The sequence below is a fragment of the Ranitomeya imitator genome, chromosome 2 (assembly GCF_032444005.1).
Source record: "Ranitomeya imitator isolate aRanImi1 chromosome 2, aRanImi1.pri, whole genome shotgun sequence".
Taxonomy (NCBI): domain Eukaryota; kingdom Metazoa; phylum Chordata; class Amphibia; order Anura; family Dendrobatidae; genus Ranitomeya; species Ranitomeya imitator.
The window spans coordinates 194377367-194390712 of NC_091283.1; the positions used below are offsets into that span (position 1 = coordinate 194377367).

Below are 13346 nucleotides of genomic sequence, written 5' to 3' on the forward strand. Positions count from 1 at the left end.
GATTGGCGCAGCACGGGAGAAGTCTTGGAGTCGGGAGTGGGAGGTACGGATTAGTGCAGAGGTTAATCGAAAGTTATTTGCAGTGGTCTGTTAGGCTGATAGACAGAAATGAGGGAGGAGATGTAAGGGGGTGCCGCACTGTGGAGAGCTTTGTGGGTGAGAACAAGTACTTTGAATTGTATCCTGTAATGAATGGGTAGCCAGTGTAACGACTGGCGAAGAGCGGACGCGTCCGAGTAACGATTAGCCAGATGGACGACCCTGGCTGCTGCATTAAGGATGGACTGGAGAGGGGAAAGTCGAGTGAGGGGGAGGCCAATTAATAGAGCGTTACAGTAGTCCAGGCGGGAGTGGATCAGGGCGACAGTGAGGGTTTTAGCTGTCTCCATGGTGAGAAAAGGGCGGATTCTAGAGATGTTCTTTAGGTGTAAGCGGCACGAGCGGGCAAGAGATTGTATATGGGAGGTGAAGGAGAGATCGGAGTCAAACATAACACCCAGACAGCGCGCCTGCTGCCGGGGTGTTATTATGGTGCCACCCACGGAGAGGTTAATGTCAGATTTAGGGAGGTTAGTAGATGGTGGGAGCAGAAGAAGTTCAGTTTTGGAGAGGCTGAGTTTCAGATAGAGAGCGGACATGATGTTGGAGACTGCGGACAGACAGTCAGTGGCGTTCTGTAGTACAGCGGGGGTAAGGTCAGGGGATGACGTATATAGTTGTGTGTCGTCGGCATAAAGATGGTACTGAAAGCCAAATCTGCTGATGGTCTGTCCAATTGGGGCCGTGTAGAGAGAGAACAGAAGGGGGCCAAGGACTGAGCCCTGAGGTACCCCGACAGCGAGAGGAAGAGGAGATGAAGTGGAGCCAGAGAACAGAACACTGAAGGAGCGGTCAGAAAGGTAGGAGAAGAACCAGGAGAGAGCAGTGTCCTTAATGCCTAGTGACTGGAGCCTAGAGAGAAGGAGAGGGTGGTCAACAGTGTCAAAAGCTGCAGAAAGGTCGAGAAGAATGAGCAGAGAGTGGTCACCATTACGTTTTGCTGTCAGAAGGTCATTGGTCACTTTGATGAGTGCAGTTTCTGTCGAATGTAGGGGTTGGAAACCGGACTGTGAAGGGTCTAGGAGGGAGTGAGTGGAGAGGTAACGGGTAAGGCGGGAGTATATCAGGCGCTCCAAGAGTTTAGAGATGAAGGGGAGATTGGAGACCAGTCTGTAGTTGTTTGTGCAGGATGGGTCGAGGGTGGGTTTCTTTAGTAATGGAGTAATGATAGAGTGTTTGAAGGAGGAGGGGAAAATGCCAGAGGAGAGGGAGAGATTAAAGATTGTAGTTAGGTGACTTGTGACAACTGGAGAGAGAGACTGGAGGAGATGTGAGGGAATGGGGTTGGTAGTGCATGTAGTCGGACGAGAAGAGGAGAGGAGCTTGGAGACTTCTTCTTCTGTGATGGGATCGAATGTGGAGAGTGAGCCAGGGGCAATGAGGGGAGGGATGGGAGTCACTGAACTTAGTTGTTGGGAGCGGATTTCCTGACGGATATTGTCTATTTTCTCTATAAAGTGGGAGGCCAGGTCACCAGCACAAATATCTGTGATAGGGACTTGTGCTTTTGGCCTGAGGAGGGAGTGAAAGGTGTCAAAAAGTTTCTTGGGGTTGTTGGATAGTGAGGAGATCAGAGTGGTAAAGTAGGTCTGTTTAGCGAAGTGAAGGGCAAAGTTATAGGTCCTTAACATGAATTTGAAGTGTATGAAGTCTTCTGGTGTGCGTGTTTTCCTCCATAAGCGTTCAGCACACCTAGAGCATCGCTGGAGAAATCGGGTTTGCGATGTGAGCCAGGGCTGTTTTATTCTGTGTTTGGAGGTTCTGAGGGTGAGGGGAGCTACTTGGTCAAGGGTGCTTCTAAGAGTGTCATTGAAGTGATGTACAGCCAGATCAGGACAGGAAAAGGAAGAGATTGGGGACAATGATGAGCGTAGGGAGTCTGAAAGTCAGTGGCGTAACTACCGCGGTCGCAGCGGTCGCCAGTGCGACCGGGCCCGGCAGGTCAGGGGCCCGGGCCCGGCAGGCAGGCTCGGACTGGCAGTGCCTCCCCCCGCTCCAGGGCCTCCCCCCCCTTCCCCGCCGCCGCCGCCGCTGCCTTGAATACTCACCCTGCTCCAGCGATGGTCTCGGCGTCTGCACTGCAGCTCGTTCCTGCTTGAGCGGTCACGTGACACCGCTCATTAAGATCATGAATATGCGCATATTCATGATCTTAATGAACGGTGTCACATGACCGCTCAAGCAGGAAGAAGGTGCTGCGCCGGCGCCGCCGTCTGGAGTCGGGACAGAGCGCGAGGGATGTCGGCATGGCCGTGCAGCGGGAAGACAGGTGAGTATGAGGGACGAGGGACGGGGGGACGGGGGAACGGGGGGGGGGGGGGGATGAAGGAGGACATAAGCCGGCGCGCCGAGCAGGAGCGGAGAGCTAAGCCTGCATACAGGGGGGAATATGAGCCATGCAGGGGGGAATATGAGCCATGCAGGGGGGGATATGAGCCATGCAGGGGGGAATATGAGCCATGCAGGGGGGAATATGAGCCATGCAGGGAGGAATATGAGCCATGCAGGGGGGAATATGAGCCATGCAGGGGGGAATATGAGCCATGCAGGGGGGAATATGAGCCATGCAGGGGGGAATATGAGCCATGCATACAGGAGGGGTAATATGAGCTATGTATATGGGATAGGAGGGAGATGAGCCATGCATACAGGAGGGGGGTCATAATACAGTATTGAGCATCATGTGTGGCCGTTATACAGTATGCAGCATCATGTGTGGCCATTATACAGTATGGAGCCTCATGTGTGGTGGCCGTTATACAGTATTGAGCATCATGTGTGGCCATTATTCTATGGGGGTTACATTGAGTTGTATGGCAGGGCTGCAGGGGGGGGGCCCCATTTGGAAGTTCGCACCGGGGCCCCTAACTTTGTAGTTACGCCACTGCTGAAAGTGTAAGAGTAAAATAATCTGCAACCATGTGAAGTTGTGAATTCCAACTGCTTACAAAAAATACATGTGTGACAAATTCATGCTAATTAAATCAAAAACATCTGCGTTTTGACACATGTGCAATCTGACTGTTCTCTTCAGGCGGTTAACAGACTGGCAAGCAACTACCCGATATTCTCACCTTGAAGAAAATTTCAATTGTGTCAGCTATCATGCAACAAAAAGTATTCAGATAAAGGTTTCCCAGTTCAAATTAAAATAGTAAAAAATGCATAAAATCCAGATAAATAAAAAAAAAACAATCCTCAGTATTAAAATTGAAACATCAAGAAGGAAAAGTGGAAGTATGGAAATCACAGGATGGTTAGACGTGTAATTAGTGATTTTCAAATGAAGAAAAAAATGGAGACAAAATGTCCAAAAATTCTTAATTTATTCAGGATTGAGTATGAGTGCCATGTGCAAAAATACAGAGATGTTTTGAAAATGTTTTCACCATTTGCATATCAGTAACACATCTATCCATCCTGTGATCTCTATACTTCCACAACTTTTCTTTCTCAGAACAAACCATACAGCTGCGTTCCCTGTCATCAGCACAATTACAGACAGGTATGTTTTCACACAGTGCGTTTTTTACTGCGGAACCGCAGCGGTATTGCCGCTGCGGTTCCGCAGCAGTTTTCCATGCAGGGTACATAACAATGTAACCCTATGGAAAACAGTCACTGCTGTGCACATGGTCCGTAATTTCGTTTAAAAAGCCGCGCAGAATAGCTGCGGCAAAAAAGAAGGAGCATGTCACTTCTTTTTCCTGAACCGCAGCGGTTCTGCACCCATAGACCTCCATTGTGAGGTCAAAATCGCAGTAAAACCCGCAGATCAAAAATATATCTGCGGGTTTTACTGCGGTTTGATGTGCAGAACCGCTGCAGCAGGAAGTGCGGGGAAGCGGGAGGAAGTGCGTGGGCGGAAGTCCGTGGGCGGCGTGTGTGGTCCTGACTGTATCCCGAAGAGACTGTCATCATGGAGGCATACCGTCGCATGGGGATCGATGTCGGGCGTCTGATTGATCTGGTATGTCTGCGTGTCCGTCCCCATGCGACGATATGCCTCCATTGTGCTAAGTCGCCGTATGGGACTACTACTCCCATCCGGTATTTAGGATGGGAGAGTTGTCCCTGTGTCCGGCGACTTACACAATACTAAAGTTTACACCAAACACAAACACAATACACATACATGACACACACAGTACAGTACATACAACACATAACATAGAGTATATACTCACCATACACCACACTTGTAGGCGAAGCCCTCGATCCTCAAGGAAAAAATCCAAAAATAATAAACCAAATTCATACTCCCTGTCCGCAGAATCCATAAAACGATTGTCCCACGACGATCGGCTGCTCTCCGGCGATACACTGCCAGGAGCGAAGCTCCTAGCAGTGTATCGCGTACTGTCCCGGAGTTCAATGGCGCCGGCGTCTCGGTTAACGGCAGTACAGCTGCGTTGAACTTTCCCACGCAGCACTGCCGTTAAGCGAGAGTGCCGGGGTCAATGACCGCCGGTAAACTCGCTCGCGCATGCGCAGTAACACACCGACAGGAACTATGGCTCCTGTCAGTGTGTTTCTGCAGTCATGGAGAGCAGACACATCTCTGGATGTGTCTGTTCTCCATGGAAGATCTTCGTGGGACCCTCGATGGATTTCTGCGGACAGGGCCAGGGAGTATGAATTTGTTTTTTTGTTTTGCCTTTTTTTCAGGTCGAGGGTCTTCAGGACGGATTAGGCGTTAAATAAAATATGGTCAAAAAGTGGGTGTCTTTATTTCATTAAAATATTTTTTCTAGTCTTTGTGTTTTTTTTTGTTAACCCTCTCATTGGCTTAATAATGGATAGGCGTCTCATTGACGCCTCTCCATTATTAACCGGGCTTAATGCCACCTTACAATAGCAAGGTGGCATTAACCCCTCATTACCCCATATCCCACCGCTACACGGGAGTGGGAAGAGAGGGGCTAAGTGCCGGAATTGGCGCATCTTTTTGATGCGCCTTTTCCGGGGCGGCTGCGGGCTTATATTTGTAGCCAGGGGGGGGGCAAATATCCATGGCCCCTTTCCTAGGCTATGAATATAAGCCCACGGCTGTCTGCGTAGCCTTTCTGGCCTAAAAATATAGGGGGACCCCAACACGTTTTTTTTTTAGGGGCCCCCTATATTTTAGTGCCAGAAAGGCTACGCAGACAGCTGTGGGTTAATATTCATAGCCTGGGAACAGCCACGGGTATTTTAACCCCTTCCCGGGCCTCAAATATTGGCCCACAGCTGTCTGCTTAGCCTTTCTGGCCTAAAAATATAGGGGGACCCCAACACGTTTTTTTTTTTAGGGGCCCCCTATATTGTAGTGCCAGAAATGCTACGCAGACAGCTGTGGGTTAATATTCATAGCCTGGGAACAGCCATGGGTATTTTAACCTCTTCCCAGGCCTCAAATATTGGCCCACGGCTGTCTGCCTAGCCTTTCTGGACTAAAAATATAGGGGGACCCTATGTATTTTTTTAGGGGGTCCACATATATTATAGTAACCCTTTAATAGGATTAATAATGGATAGGCGTCTTATTGACGACTCTCCATTATTAACCGTGCTTAATGCCACCTTACAATAGCAAGCCTAAAGGATCCCTTTAGGGGTAGGGTTAGGGTTAGGATCCCTGTAGGGTTAGGGTTTGGATCCCTTTAGGGTTAGGGTTAGGATCCCTTTAGGGTTAGGGTTAGGATCCCTGTAGGGTTAGGGTTAGGGTTAGGGTTAGGATCCCTTTAGGGGTAGGGTTAGGGTTAGGATCCCTTTAGGGTTAGGGTTAGGATCCCTTTAGGGTTAGGGTTAGAATCCCTGTAGGGTTAGGGTTAGGGTTAGGATCCCTTTAGGGGTAGGGTTAGGGTTAGGATCCCTTTAGGGTTAGGGTTAGGATCCCTTTAGGGTTAGGGTTAGGATCCCTGTAGGGTTAGGGTTAGGGTTAGGATCCCTTTAGGGGTAGGGTTAGGGTTAGGATCACTTTAGGGGTAGGGTTAGGGTTAGGATCCCTGTAGGGTTAGGGTTAGGGTTAGGATCCCTTTAGGGGTAGGGTTAGGATCCCTGTAGGGTTAGGGTTAGGGTTAGGGTTAGGATCCCTTTAGGGGTAGGGTTAGGGTTAGGATCCCTGTAGGGTTAGGGTTAGGGTTAGGATCCCTTTAGGGGTAGGGTTAGGATCCCTGTAGGGTTAGGGTTAGGGTTAGGATCCCTTTAGGGGTAGGGTTAGGGTTAGGATCCCTTTAGGGGTAGGGTTAGGGTTAGGATCCCTGTAGGGATAGGGTTAGGATCCCTTTAGGGGTAGGGTTAGGGTTAGGATCCCTTTAGGGTTAGGGTTAGGATCCCTGTAGGGTTAGGGTTAGGGTTAGGATCCCTTTAGGGGTAGGGTTAGGGTTAGGATCCCTTTAGGGGTAGGGTTAGGGTTAGGATCCCTGTAGGGTTACGGTTAGGGTTAGGATCCCTTTAGGGGTAGGGTTAGGATCCCTGTAGGGTTAGGGTTAGGGTTAGGGTTAGGATCCCTTTAGGGGTAGGGTTAGGGTTAGGATCCCTGTAGGGTTAGGGTTAGGGTTAGGATCCCTTTAGGGGTAGGGTTAGGATCCCTGTAGGGTTAGGGTTAGGGTTAGGATCCCTTTAGGGGTAGGGTTAGGGTTAGGATCCCTTTAGGGGTAGGGTTAGGGTTAGGATCCCTGTAGGGTTAGGGTTAGGATCCCTTTAGGGGTAGGGTTAGGGTTAGGATCCCTTTAGGGTTAGGGTTAGGATCCCTGTAGGGTTAGGGTTAGGGTTAGGGTTAGGATCCCTTTAGGGGTAGGGTTAGGGTTAGGATCCCTTTAGGGTTAGGGTTAGGGTTAGGATCCCTTTAGGGTTAGGGTTAGGATCCCTGTAGGGTTAGGGTTAGGGTTAGGATCCCTTTAGGGGTAGGGTTAGGGTTAGGATCCCTTTAGGGTTAGGGTTAGGATCCCTTTAGGGTTAGGGTTAGGATCCCTGTAGGGTTAGGGTTAGGGTTAGGATCCCTTTAGGGGTAGGGTTAGGGTTAGGATCCCTTTAGGGGTAGGGTTAGGGTTAGGATCCCTTTTGTGGTTGGGTTATGTTTAGGATCCCTTTTGGGGTAGGGTGCTTAGGGTTATGAGCCCTAACCCTACCCTAACTATTTCAGGTTATAGTGTGTTTTTTACTGAATGTTGTTGATTGTCGCACGAACCACTCAGGATTGACGGCGACAGAGCTAGTGGTAAAACAACTGCACACAAACGTTTTTATTGGTGTTTGTGTTTTCAGTTTGTGCTTGTGTTCAATGATTAGGGGTTACTTTGAAATATTTCCAGCAATTGTGTAACATTACTTGGTCGTGCTATAGATTATGAGATGACACTATTGTATTTATTGTAGGTTCGTGATTATCCGGCCTTGTGGGACCCAGCCGATGAATCATACAAGGATAAATACTTCAGGGAACTAGCCTGGACAAAAATAGTGCGCGACCTTATCCCGGATTGGGACAAATATCCAGGGAGTACACAGCAGCAAATCGGTAATTTTAATTAAATTTATTTAGTAAACCTTGAGTAGATTAAAAATATAATTTGTTTAGATCTCACAAAAAATGTTGTTGTATTTTGTAACCTTTTTTTGGTAGATAACGATGTGAGGAAACGTTGGCGCTCCATCAGAGACCGTTTTACAAAGTTCCTCAATGAATGTTCAAAGAGTGGCTCTTCGCCAAGCAAAAGTAAATTCCCCTTTAGTGAAGAGCTGCAGTTTCTTGTGACCAGTAGGACATTGAGAAAGTAAGTTAAAATTCACTCCACATGATTATTTATATATAATATGTTGTGCGAAAAATTAATATTTTTTTTTTCACCAACAGGACGGAAGGAAACATGTCGGTAGCTGATTTGGAGGACAGCGACAAAGAGGATGGAGCAGGCAGTTCCTCTGGAGTGGGAGGGACCATCTCTACCTCCACTCCCACAGCTTCTGCTGAATCAGCATCCACTTCAGCAGCTGCTGCATCAACATCTAGTTCAGCAGCTGCTGAAGCATCTGATTCCGCAGAAGCTGTGAGAGTGGAGAAGAGAGCTGTCTATCCGGTGGCAGCAGAGAAAAAAAAAACAAAAACAAAGAAGAACCAAGATGACCAAACTGTCCAAATAGCTTGTGACACGTTAGATTTATTTAAAAAATCTAGTTCCGATGACCATTGCGACTCATTTGCACAAACTGTCGCAAGAAAAACACGCTCCCTGCCACCGGATAGACAATCTCTTTTCATGTCTATGGTCCAGATGTCCCTCACTGCTCTGGAGGACCCTGCTCCGATTTCTCCCTACAATGAGGTTCTGATGGGGGTGTTGGGACTTTTCAGGCCCCGACACCGAACACCGGAAACAACAGCTACCAGACCCCAGTATTTGGCCCACAGCCAAGGAAGTTCTGGAGACAGAGGCAGTTCGCAGCATATGGGGGGAGCACCATATCAATCTGAGGGATCAAATTTCCTCTATTCTCCCGAATATACATTTCTGAATTGAACGTGGGCAAAAGTTTTCAGTGGCACAGAGTTTTTTTTTGTTTTTTTTTTAGCTCCAGTTGCCTGTTGGTTTTGAAAGGGTTTTTTTTTTTTTTTCTAATTGAAAAATCTTTTGTAAAGATTACAAATAATTTGTGTTCTTTTAAATATATTATATTTCACACAAAATATTCTCTTCTTTATTACAATGCGGACAAGGCCTCTATCCTGGGTTTATGGGCTATCAATTAGTGGTTTATGTGTTGATGTGTTAACAATTGTATACGTCATACTGCTATTATTTTCGTAAAACACCAACAATTTTTTAGACATAAAAAAAAAGATAACAAATTACACCCAAATAGATTTTTTATTTATATTACAACCAATTTTTTCAAACTGTTTTTGGTCACATGAAACAAAAAATTTTTTTTCAAACTTTTGTGTTGGTTGATGGCGTTTCTCATTCTTCGGGATGTTGTCAAAACTGTAATCAGCGATGTCGGCAACATTTTTTGGGGGGTCAGTGTAGATGCATCCTTCTCTGCTGGTCAGGCTGCTCAACACCAGCACAGGAGTATTGCCAGTGCACGGCACCTTCAGGACTCATAAAGTAGTCAGTGAAGGATTCTCTCACACGCACACCAGAGTTGGACGGCCTACCCAGACCCCCGTTGACCACTGGATTAAATACTGGCTGCTGGTACTCCACATCAACGTCAGTGTTGTACTCACGAGCATAGTTGTGGAGTACACAGCAAGCCTTTATCACAGCATCAACGGTGTCTGTGTCCAACTGAATGGCAGTGTGAAAGATCCTCCACTGACTAGTCATGATCCCAAAGGTGCATTCCACATATCTGCGTGCACGACTCAGCCGATAATTAAAAATCCTACGTCGGGCATCCAGTCCCCTTCGTGGGTATGGGCGCAGCAGGGTTGTCGTTAAGGGAAACGCCTCATCCGATACCATCACGAAGGGCACTGGATGTGTGGAACCCGGCAAAGGTCGTGGGGCTGGGAGCGTGCCGCCATCTCGAAGAATTTGCATCCCAATCTGTGACGTTCGCAACACCCGAGAATCCCCAGTACTACCATAGGCACCAACGTCAATGGCAACAAATTTGTAATGGGCATCAGCCACCGCCATCAGGACCACTGAAAAATACTTCTTATAATTAAAGAAGCGTGATCCTGATCGTGGTGGCTGCTGAACCCGAACATGTTTACCATCGACTGCACCTATGCAGTTTGGGAAATTGGCCACAGACTGAAAGCCTGCTGCAACCTGCAGCCAAGTCTCCTCGGTTGGGGAAGGCATCACTATAGGCTGCAACTTCTGCCAGATGACGGTACATGTACACCTCACAATGTTAGAGATGGTAGATTTACCAACTCTAAATTGGAGGTGCAGGGATGTATAGCTCTCTCCTGTGGCCAAAAATCTGGAAAGAAACAAAAAAGAAAATTAGAAATGTCACACAAAAAGGTAATTACAACATGTCACAAGTTAAGGCCGCTATTATATGCGTCCAGCACCATTCAATAATGCTGGCATTAACACCCAGCACAACACAAAGGGTGTTAAAAACATTAATAAGGCATGATGGGACTTGTGCACACACGCATGCGAGATATGACCGAGTGTTGCATGGTAATCCCCGGACCTGCTGCATGCACTCCGTTGTGGAGCGTGCGGCTCCATGTATTGGTATGTGGGTGCAGACTCCGCTCCAGAGTGCAGGCGGCAGGGCCGGGGTTTACCATGCAACACTCAGCCTTATATCTCACGTGTGTGTGTGTGTGTGTGTGTGTGTGTGTGTGTGTGTGTGTATGTATGTGTGCCCCCTGTCCAACAAGAGGACTGGGTGGGTTTAATCACACATACTGGACACAGACACAAGTAAAATAAAGACCTAACAACATTCCCCCCCAAAAATTGTTACTTACCGCAAGGTGATGAGCAGCCTTTCATCAGCAGAGATGGACTTCCTCATCACCGTGTCTTGCAGTGTTAAATGGGGTGCCAGGATGGTAAGCAGTCTGTCAAAGGCAATAATTGGTAACCGACAAAACGATATAAATTTTTCAGGATATCTGAAAATTGCAAAAGAACAACAAAAAAGGGTTACTTCACAAGTATTGCTTGCAAAAAAAGGTAAATTAGTCATTCTATATATTTCTACTTACCTCCTCAAATCATTGTACAGCACATGAAAGTGCCCCTTCTCAGTTCGGTCTTCTACAAGCGGGTGCACCCACATTCGTTTCTGCACACGTCTTCTCTGCCGCCGCTAAATAGAAAAATAAAATTTTTTTTTGTAAACACAACAATTTGAAAAATATATCAAACATGCCTGGAAAACAATGCCGATTATGTAAGGGTACGTGTCCACATTCAGGAAGGCCCACCCCATTCTGGGACGCAATGATGCCAGATGTGTTCATTGTACAAATCCAGCATCATCACACCCGACGCATAGGGCCCTGTTTTATTCATTGCGGAGCCGCAGTTTCACAACAAGGAACACGGACATGCTGTGATCATAAAAGACGCGCAGCATGTCCGGAGTCGCAGGGCTGACAGATGACACACAGTGGACACGTGATTTCATGACATCACCTCCAGTATGCTGTTACATGTGGACGCTGCATGTTTGGCGCTGCGGCCACACGCAGCGCCAAACATACAGCGTTTCCAGAACGTGGACATGTACCCATAACCCAATATATAAAACAAACAGACATCTGCTTACCTGACGTGCATGTCGATTCAGAATTAGAAGCATCAACCCCAGGATCGCAATCCGGTGTGGCGTGCGGAGCTGGATCCGTGGGCTGTCATCTGGACGACGCTCAGCACGTCCACTCATTTTGATGTGTAAGTTCCAAAATGGAGGATGGAAGAAGAAAAGGGTTGGACAAGGAAATGACATCATTTCCCCCCCCCCCCCCCCCACTGCAGTAAACTTTATTTCTGTCAAACACAGACAATCTGCAGACAAAACTGCATCAAAAAACGCACTAAAAAAACGCACTAAAAAACGCATCAAAAAACGCATCAAAAACGCACCAAAAACGCACCAAAAAACGCACCTGCGTTTTCTGCAGAGACCTGCGTTTTCAGTCAGGAAAAAAAAAGGATGGAAATCCTGAACGTGTGAACATAGCCTTACTCTGAAATGCTGCAGTCAGAGACAATGTATCTAGAATCAAACAATATGTCCAAAAACTAACACATAGTAGGGGACATATAGCAATAACCACTGTTATCAATGTGTTTGTATAAAAATAACAATTTATTGAAAAAATATTAAAAAAACACGTATGAATATAATTCACACAATTCAACAAGGTGCCTTTTCGTGTGAGGGAAGCAGTATCAGTCACTGCAGATGTAATAACAACAAGTGTCCAAATAGTTTTAGCTGGATAATATCCAATCATAAACAACAGGTTTATCCACCATTTAAATATATGGGTTGAATAGCAACACTACCTGGTCTAAATTCAGGTAAAATGCCAGAGAAACAAAGGTACAAGTGCCTATGTTGAATAAACAATATAAACAATAACGTAATGTAGTGCAGGTAAAAATTTATAAAAAACGGCAGATTTACCTATAGCGGTGAATGTTCAAGTGTGGAATCCAGCTTGTTAATGCGGAGCTAATGTTTCCCTCCACCCCAACGCACGTTTCGTGTATTCTTCTTCACCCCATTTCCTATTATCTGCTTTACGTAGCATCGTCAATCTTCCTTTTATATGGTTAGGATAATAAGTTTAACAGCAATTTTTCATTTTTTTTCAAAGAAATTTATAAAACCTCTTTTATTTCTACTTTTCAATTTCAAATTTGGCAATAGGAGAAATACTACTGTCCGGGCACAAGGCAGGCTTGTAAGGGAAAGAACGCTATTTGGTTTTTGGAGAGCAAATATGGTTGGAATAGATTATGAGCACTAAATTGCAATGGCGGAGGGGATCCTGAGGTCCAAAAACAGCAAAACACCCCCCTCCCAAAGTCACCCTATTGGAAAATTACACCTCTCAAGGAATTTACTAGGGTTGCAGTAAGCATTTTGAACTCATAGGTGTCATTGGATGTTTGAAAACAAAATACATTTTTTTCTTTTAAGATGTTGATTTAGCTTCAAATTTTTCATTTTCAAATGGGGAAAATAGAAGAAAGTGGATCCCACAATTAGTAACGCAATTTGCACCAAATGTAGCCACACCCCATGCGTAGTCAAAACTATTGTTTGGCCACATTGCAGGAATCGGAAGGGAAGAAATGCGATTTTAATTTTGGAACACGAATAGTTTGTGTCATTTGCAGGGCACCTGATGTTCCAGAACAGTAGGAATCTACCAAAAGTAACAGGACATTGTAGTGCCCAAAACATTGTAGTGCCCAGCATATTGTAGTGCACAGGACATTGTAACATTGTAGTGCCCAGGACATTGTAGTGCCCGTACATTATGCCCAACTTGTGCTTTTGGGCCCCTTTCCCCAGTAAATTATGCCAAACGTGATTATAATAATAATATAATAATAATTTTTATTTATATAGCGCCAACATATTCCGCAGCGCTTTACAAATTATAGAGGGGACTTGTACAGACAATAGACATTACAGCATAACAGAGATCACAGTTCAAAATAGATACCAAGAGGAATGAGGGCCCTGCTCGCAAGCTTACAAACTATGAGGAAAAGGGGAGACACGAGAGGTGGATGGTAACAATTGCTTTAGTTATTCGGACC

At 46.2% G+C, this 13346-nt stretch overlaps 2 protein-coding genes across 2 annotated transcripts; one reads left to right on the top strand and one right to left on the bottom strand.

Annotated features, from left to right (window-relative positions):
* The first annotated feature begins 4018 nt into the window (after nucleotides 1–4018).
* Nucleotides 4019–8645, top strand: LOC138666320 (uncharacterized). Its single transcript, XM_069754548.1, has 4 exons — nucleotides 4019–4069; nucleotides 7459–7600; nucleotides 7706–7856; nucleotides 7937–8645. Exons 1-4 carry the CDS (start codon nucleotides 4019–4021, stop codon nucleotides 8598–8600), a joined length of 1008 nt encoding a protein of 335 aa, XP_069610649.1. The 3' UTR covers nucleotides 8601–8645.
* A 284-nt stretch (nucleotides 8646–8929) lies between these two features.
* Nucleotides 8930–11503, bottom strand: LOC138662621 (uncharacterized). The gene is made up of 4 exons (XM_069748447.1): nucleotides 11335–11503; nucleotides 10769–10872; nucleotides 10529–10675; nucleotides 8930–10023 (listed from the first exon to the last, which is right to left on the bottom strand). The coding sequence occupies exons 1-4, from the start codon at nucleotides 11449–11451 to the stop codon at nucleotides 9102–9104; spliced, it is 1290 nt and encodes a 429-aa protein (XP_069604548.1). The 5' UTR covers nucleotides 11452–11503; the 3' UTR covers nucleotides 8930–9101.
* Nucleotides 11504–13346: the final 1843 nt, after the last annotated feature.